Here is an 8,420-nt window from a genome sequence, read left to right as displayed (position 1 = left end):
CCACAATAATAATTCAGACATCATATGATCTTAGTTCTGAAATGTGTGATAAACTAACACTCAGTTCAGATTAACTGAATATTGGACATAGCTACACAATACTAATTTTCATTAGTTAACTGGATTATATTCCCAACCAAGACAATTTCATCCTTAAACATCACCACCATGTAACACAATTTATTTTAAACCTTGTCCCATCTCATCTATAAACACATGGTGACTATACATTTCAGTATATTCACAGAATGTTTGCTTAAAGTCCAAATTCATGCTAAAATCACCATTAAATATATTCATGCAACAGTCAGTTCTGATTTTGTCCTGCTTCTTGTTACAGCTTTACTAATAGTAACAGTCCAGGGGGTAGTTTCAGTTTGCGCGAGAATGAGCAAATAAATGCTATCAGTTAGTTGCAAACTTGTATATATAAATATATTTTGGTATTATCTTATTTGGCATTCCTTGAAACTCTTAAAAGCATCAATTAGTGTCTATTGTACTGTCCATATCATAGGGGAAGAATAGTAAGTTATGAATAATCATCTTGAAGACATTTTATATATGTGCTAGAATAGTATGGAATTTACAGTTAAACACATGTCTAATAGGAAACCAAATTCTTCTTTCAAGCAAACCACTGAAGAAGAATTTAAGGAAGATTGCAAAATAAGGCTTACTTTCACTGCAGCAATAAGACGAATGTAGTCACTAAGCAGTTCTGAAAACATATAAAAGTCAGCAAAAGCTTGTTCTTGATGTAACTGGTCTATCTTCTCCTCAACCTCTGCAAGCTGAGACAAAGCTCTAGATAAAGCAGTATGGTCCTCTGAGTTCCCTAACATGGCAGCACTTTTAGCAAAGGCAGCTGTGTTGGCTGAAAGTTCTGAAATAAAAAAGCATTCACTTTAGTGTTCACTAGTAAAGTTCTAAAATATTGCATTGATTTTCTATCTTCTCTTAAATTTTATCTGTTCATAAATTGCTAAATAGTATTTTAAAATAATTAACACAAAACAACCAGTCATTAAAATAAAATGCCTTGGGCATAAAGGCCAACTGCTCAGAGCTTTACTGAAAATTAAGAACCAGGGCCTCTATTCCCAAGGAATGAAAGATATTTAAAATAATTATGTGCCTCCACTCTTCCCCTAAAGTATTCACTCTTTCTCTGCCCCTTAAAAATATATTTTTTAATGCCACACCTGAAATTGACTTACACTACATTCTCTGACTTCTAAATATTTATTTGCCATTGAAAACAATGTCTGATTTTTATGAGAATACTACTTCAACTAACAGGAGGAAAATAAGGGAAACTGTACACACAATTCATGTAACTTATTTTTCCTGTATTTCCAACAAGTGTTTACTAAATATTAAAAATTTTTAAAAGTATTTTTGCATGCCATCATTTCTGATACTTCAAATGAGGAAAAACATGTTTTTAGGCAGGATACTGTCAATGACTAATGATTTCATTGCCTATAAACTGCTCTATTGCTCTGCATTACGAAAAGTTCTCTAGAAGAGCCTTAAAGCTGTTTCTTAAGAGATATAATACAAATGACAAACGCAAAGGATACTTTTAATAATAAATATATTCAATTTCTATAATGATTTTAATGAGAGGTATTGCTGTTAATGGCATATACAAAATCACTTATTAAGTTTTTAAGAAAGCCAGTCTGAAACATCTTGAATTCTTTAAAAATAAAAAACACAAAAACTCTCACTGGAATTAAAAAATTATGACTCTAATTTTTCTATGAACTTTTAACAAAAAAAATAAAAACTTTTTAGATTTTAAATACCGTGGTTCAAAAATAAACCGAATATTCTAGGAAATATTTAAACAAGTATTTTAAAGGAAATTTTCAAATATCAATTTTTAATCTCTTTTTTTTTATTCTAAACAGTTACTAGTAAGACATCTGCATTCATTCTACTGTATGTACGTTTAATAAAGAGTTAATCAAGAGAACAGTTTTGATCCAAAATATAACATGCTTTTACAGACTTGAAATTTTTCTACTTACAAACCCAGATTAAAGTAATAAAAATAAAATAACAAAGTTTAAAAAGAAAATACTCTCAAACTATTGTTTTCTGTCTTTTAGAGTAACTTCAGAATATTTACTTTCAAATAAAATGTAAACAAAGTATTCTAATTAACTTACAATGTCAAAAACATAAAGAACAAGGTAAACAAACCTTTTCTATGACAGACCAAGGCTTCAACACTGGCATGAAGTTTCCTAAGTTGCTGATCCAGATTTTCAAATTGCTGTTGCTTTTCTTCAAACCACTGAGAAAAAAAAATGAAAAATGGAGCTAATTTAGCCAGAACAAACCATTGTAAATTAGGTTACCAATAGCAAGCTACATTCCTTGTTTTAAAGCAACAAATTAACCATGTATAACCATGGTGGTCAACTGATGTGGCAGAGAACTGAACTCAATAAGCAAATTAATATCCTATTTTCTACTTGCACAGCTTTAAAATGCAATTGTTGGGCTCATTAATTCATCTCATTATTCAAGTCGAAAAATCAGCTCTTACTGCATCCGATTCATTCATCTTGATTGTCATTTTGTTGACAGCGTCGGCAGCCTTGTTCACCATCCTCAATATTCCTGCTCCACTCAGAGCCTGTGTATTAACTGCTCTAGGCAGCTGGAATTGAATGACAAATAAGGGCAAACAAACCGGTTAAAAGCCTGGAGGTTTAACAGGGCACAAAAGGGTCTGCCCTCCCCACCAAGGGAAAAAAAAAGGAAGAAGAAAAGGAAAAGGAAAGGAAAAAAGGAGGTTGTGTTTTCTTCACTCTCATACATTTCAATAGTGAAATCTAATTTCTCAAATACACTACTTGTACATTCTCAAAGGAAAACTTAAAAAATAGACTTTCCATTTGCTTTTCTTCTGCATGTTTACATTTAGATGGAACAACACACTCTTTGTCAAAATATATTAAGAAATTGCCAAGCACCTAAACACTGGCCACCTGTTTGCCAGCAGAAATAAGCTGTTTGTAAGGAAAGAGAGAATCTTGAGAAAAATCTCCCCAGACTCATTTAGATATGTTATTTTAGATTTTTAAAAAAAAATCTACAAGTCAAGTAAATTTTAAAAATCTAACAAACAGAATTCTAAACTGTTAAGAACCAAAGTATGCCAAACATCAAACATAAAAAGCAATATGGTTAAAATTTACGCTCTTTCAAAGTCACAAATTTGCATTTCAAAGCCTTAATGTCTGAATGCAGACATACAAACATTCAACTATCTCTAAAAAGAGGTCTAAATATACTTAAATTTCAACATGCCTAAGCAACAACTTAGAGCTTTCAGAATTAGACTACATACCATTCTTTTTAAAACAGTTTAAAATCTGATTCTGAACTTTTAAGATAGAGAGTGCAAACATCCTATAATTATCAATGCAAAGAAGGTATTTTGCTGGTAATTTAGTTAACTAATTAAAGTCAATTATACCACTGAGCAAAAAAGAAATCACTGCTTATTCCATCTATTAATCCAGTTATTTACTGATCATCTATTACATACAAATTATTAACAAACATAAATGAGGACATTTATATACAACAATTTAAAGTAGACATAATACCTCTGAACTTTCCAAGAACTGCCTTAAATCAGGATCCTGTAGCAAAGTTGGATGCTTTACTGTTCTTTGAAGATACCTAGATTTAAGATTAAAATTGCTCCTTTATTAACCAGTAGCATATTACTTTAAATATTATTTTAACAAAAAAATAATAATAAAAAGGTATCCTCAGTAAAAAATCAACATGGTGTCCTCAGTCTGCCTTCTCTCTATTTAGAATCTTAGAGCAATTTAATGATCAAAAATCTTCTTGTTCATCTTTTTAAAATTCGTAATTAGGTAAAAAGAAATGAGGGAACATACTGGGAGAGTGAGGAGGGGCTAAGCAACCTGCCAACTTCATACTGCAAGCATTAAGAGTTGTGAAAGGGTATATGAGTCAGACGGTTTTACTGTTGGGTGGAGTCAATACATTCCCCTTTACTACTTCTAAGTCCTAAGAAACATCACTATACATGTTGCAGTCAACTATTATTTTTATTGCTGCTATTTCCAAAATGAAGAAAGGCCTAGCATTTTATTTCTTTATTAGCAGATTTAAACTATGAAATGAGCATTTTCTTTTGATAATTTTCTTAAATATTTCTGTTAAGGTGTTGATATTTTTGATAAATATTCTCCTTATATGACAGCACATAAAATAAAAACAAAAACAGAAACACCATTATTAAATCACTTTTAGCCCAATTTTAATCATTTCTCTTTACTATAAAACTATCATTTCCCTATTATCCAGAACAAATTATCAATTACTTCTTCATAAAAAGAAAACAGGTCCACTATTTTGATGATTATATTACTTATCTAATACCCATTTTAATTGTTAATTTTCCTCAGATTATTATATGCAGTGATAAATCAAATATAATGCTTTACACCTCACGGTTAACATACCTTTATTCTATTTCTGCAGAATAAATGCAGCCAGTATGTTCTTACACCTTTTTACAAGACAGTAAAATATAACTGAAATAGTTTCTGAAAAAATTCTATATAATTATTATATAGAATAATATATAATTATTATATTTTTATAATTTATATTATTATTGCTGCTTAAATGTTATTATTATTATTTTGCTGCTTAAATGTTAACTTCTGCACATTTAAATAATATACATAATATATTAAATTTCATTGTAATTCATTAGTCCACATAAGAAGCCATTATAATAGAAATAAAGCATATGTTATGAACAACACAATCTACTCTGCCTGTATTTCCTGCTTTTGTTATCTAGCTAAAAATTAGATGCAGTAAGAATAGCAATCCTTTAAGTTTACGAAATGTTAGTCTTTCTTCAAAGGAGTCTTAAAAATTTTAACCTGGAAGTTCTCTAGTACTAGCAGGTAAGTGAATTCATCGTGTAGACTGCATGCTGCTTCAAGCAGTTTGCACAAAATGTGTATCTCTGTGCACCAACAGCTGGTAAATAGCAACCACTCAAACATTTGTAAATGAGCAAACAGGAAGAAACACCCAATCTTTAAGAAAGATTCCAATATTTCAAACCAAGAAGGAAATATTTAATACTATTTACATTCTAAAAGAGCTTTCCAAAGTGTGTTCTGCAGAATACTAGACTCATCAATATTCCATGAAAAGACTGGTCCTACAAGCAAGGAAGTTGGAAAAGTATTTTTTTTAAAGATTTATTTATTTATTTATACAAGCACTGGGTACAGTCAGAAGCGCAGGAGGGTGAGAGAATTCACCAGAGCCAGATTGGGGAGCAGAACAGGCAGAAGGACCGAAGTACACTGCTGAGGGGAGCAGCGGGTGGCAGGAGAGGTCTGCACGCCATGTGGGACCCTCACCCAGTGGCCGGGGAGCAGCTGGGGATCGAACCGGCGCTGCAGAGGCTGCAGGCAGCTTCGCAACCCAGCGCTCAACAGCTGCGCCACCGGGGAGGCTCAGTATTATACTTTTAATTCATAATAAACAGAAGCATAAGGGTTTTAAGTTCCTCAGGAAGTAAACCTGGTTTCAACCAGGCTTAACTTCGTTAAATTCAATTTTTTTTTTTAAAGATTTACTTCTTTGTGCACACAGGAGCTGGGGTACAGGCCAGAGTTGTGGGGGGTGAGAGGATTCACCAGAGACAGAGTAGGGAACAGAACAGGCAGACTGACCAAAGTACACTGCTGAGGAGAGCAGCAGGCGAGTCAGGGGAGGTCTGCTGCACCATGCAGGTTTCTCCCGGGCCGGCCGGGGATCGAACTCATGCTGCAGTGGCTGCAGATTGCTTCATAGGTTGCGTCTTAATCCCCTGAGCCACCAAGGGAGACCCGTTAAGTTCAATGTTAATAAAACTCAACTGATCACAGATTTTCTTTCACCCTACCACCACAATTACATGTGGTGCTATATCAATTACAATATTTTTACCTCACATTCAGTACATTTTTATTCTATTTTTTTCTACAATATACTAGCAATCTGAATAACCAATTTTGGGGAATGATATTCTAGGGGAAAAAAAGTAAAACTTTTTCTCTTTTTAAGGGTTACATGGAAATAAAGAGCAACTAAGCATTCAAAAATAAGTATTAAGCTCATATAATGTTAGAATTAAGAACAGAAACTTTAAAATGGGTTATAAATTAATATTTGTAATAGATACCAATTCAGAATTAAGGTCAGAAAGGAGTACAGATACATCAAAGGAGGATACAGAACAACAACAAAAGAATGCAGGACATGAAAAGTGGTGCTGGACCTCCCTGGTGGCGCAAGGGGTTAAGACACAACCTATGAAGCCATCTGCAGTCACTGCAAGCACGAGTTCGATCCTGGCCAGGGAGCAACCCACATGGTGCAGCAGACCTCTCCTGACTCACCCAATGCTCCCCTTAGCAGTGTATTTCAGTCAACCTGCCTGCTCTGTTCCCCACTCTGTCTCTGGTGAATCCTCTCATCTCCCACACCACTGGCCTGTACCCCAGTTCTTGTATGCATAAATAAATAAATCTTAAAAAAAAAAAAAAGTGGTGTAGGGATGATCAGAAACACTGAAGGAAGACAGAAGTGGAACTGACAAAAAAGTTCAGTATGATGCTCAACAAGAGGTGGTCATCAACAAGAGGTGGTCAGTAATTGTTCCTGGGATCCACCTGAAGGATAAACTTAGAAGACTGGGGGCTTTCCAGTTCCTATGTATTTTTTAACAAAAATGAAACAAAGGAAAGGTGTTTATATAAAATGTTCAAGGGAACAAAGTTAAAAAATGTTGCTCATAAAATTCACACACATGTGCAAACAGTGAAAACATAGAAAGGCAGAAAAGTCAGGGTCTTTGATGACATTCGTTTGTTTATTTAACAAATATTTATAGTGTGTTTATAAAACATCAGGTACTGTTTTGTGCTCAGAATCTATCAGTGAGCAGGAGAATAAGATCCCATCCTTACTGGAGCTTGTATTTTAGTAAGAGAAGATAGAAAATAAACTAATAACATAATACCAAGTAATTATGTAGTAAGCGATAAGATGACAAACGCTGTGGGAAAAAGTAAAGAGTAGAGGAAACTGGATGAAATGTATAAAGTGTGGGTCATGGCAACTTAAATATATCAGAATAAGCTTCACTAGAAAGGTAATGTTTGAACATTTGAAGTTCAAAGAAGTATTCAAAGAGGTTAAGGAGTTAGTCAAGCAGACACCTCGGAACAAAGTTCTCTAGGCAGGAGGATGGCCAATATAAGAACCTAAGTTGGGAAGATTCCTGGGATCTTTGAGCAGCAGCAAAATATAAAGAGTCAGTGCAGCCGAGTGCAGAGCTATCAGCACAGGAGATCAAACAAGTGCAACAGTGAACAGTGCGCCTCACATCAGGTTTTGTAGGGAACTATAAGCACTAGCTTTTATTGAGTGAAACTGGAGAGAGGTTGGATATGATCTGTTGTTTTGATTTAAACTTTAAAAGGAGACTTTGGCTGCCTATTTAAAAAACAGTATAGGTGCAAGGATGGAAATAAGGACCAGTTAGGAAGCTACTATTGTTAATCCAAACTTCCTGATATGAAAGAATGGATTAATTGATCTACATTAACTATTTAGGCCTTGTTTAGGTGTTTACAATGAACACAATCCTAATGACACACTTAATATTTCACGGGTAAAGAATGAACCTAAGTTAAATAACTTGCCCAAGGTCATTTAGATAAATGTGTAGTATACAGTGGAATATACTCTCCAACAGAATAGGCACTGTAAATCCCTATACACAATATTATCCTACTTTCTATTTCTCAGTTTGTAACTGCAGAAGTGTATCCTTACCCTCTCCAGAAAAACCACACAAGCATTTTAAGGCTACTTTTAATTAGAAGTAGTTTCTGCTAACTTTAAATGTGGCACAGGGTACTTGGGTTCTTAACCACTGCTTTCCTTCTTCCTATATTTAAATATAACATATTTATTCTTTCATCCAAGATAGTCATTCTAAGTTGAACGAATGGTATGTACATGAGTAGCATAGTATCCTACAAAGAGAAAATGTCCTTGATCCACCAGATCCAACTAGGTTAGGTATCCCTCAGGAATGTCTGTGCTAGTGTTTAAATTTTGTAAACCACCACAGAAAAATCACTATATAAAAATCATTTTAGTTCCTTTGCTTTTATGCCATTAAGCCTGTATTTTCTTTAGTCATCTTTTCTAATGCTAAATGAACTTGTCCACATATTATGCAGTTTCTTTTTTTCCCCCCATTATTGCATATTCCACGAATGTAGCATTAACTATTAATATTTATCAGTAAGAAATAGTCTTTACACATGCACTAG

General features: G+C 33.7%; 1 protein-coding gene across 1 annotated transcript; it reads right to left on the bottom strand.

The window, feature by feature from the left end:
* Positions 1–537: 537 nt before the first annotated feature.
* On the bottom strand, positions 538–3,734 carry LOC119254102 (sorting nexin-2-like). The gene is made up of 4 exons (XM_037521263.2): positions 3,633–3,734; positions 2,564–2,677; positions 2,215–2,308; positions 538–886 (listed from the first exon to the last, which is right to left on the bottom strand). Exons 2-4 carry the CDS (start codon positions 2,624–2,626, stop codon positions 570–572), a joined length of 474 nt encoding a protein of 157 aa, XP_037377160.1. The 5' UTR covers positions 2,627–2,677; positions 3,633–3,734; the 3' UTR covers positions 538–569.
* Between the last annotated feature and the right edge of the window lie 4,686 nt (positions 3,735–8,420).

The sequence above is a fragment of the Talpa occidentalis genome, unplaced genomic scaffold (assembly GCF_014898055.3).
Source record: "Talpa occidentalis isolate TD23 unplaced genomic scaffold, MPIMG_talOcc4v2.1 talOcc4.2948, whole genome shotgun sequence".
NCBI lineage: Eukaryota > Metazoa > Chordata > Mammalia > Eulipotyphla > Talpidae > Talpa > Talpa occidentalis.
Note: the sequence above shows the minus strand (reverse complement) of the source record. Positions and strands in the feature narration are given on the sequence as shown.

Excerpts from the sequence above, each read along its gene's own strand:
- LOC119254102 (XM_037521263.2), bottom strand. The coding sequence starts at position 2,626 with ATGGTGAACAAGGCTGCCGACGCTGTCAACAAAATGACAATCAAGATG. Across the intron at positions 2,309-2,563 it reads AGATGAATGAATCGGATGCA|TGGTTTGAAGAAAAGCAACA; the intron begins GTAAGAGCTGAT and ends TTTTTTTCTCAG. Across the intron at positions 887-2,214 it reads CTTGGTCTGTCATAGAAAAG|AACTTTCAGCCAACACAGCT; the intron begins GTTTGTTTACCT and ends TTTTTATTTCAG.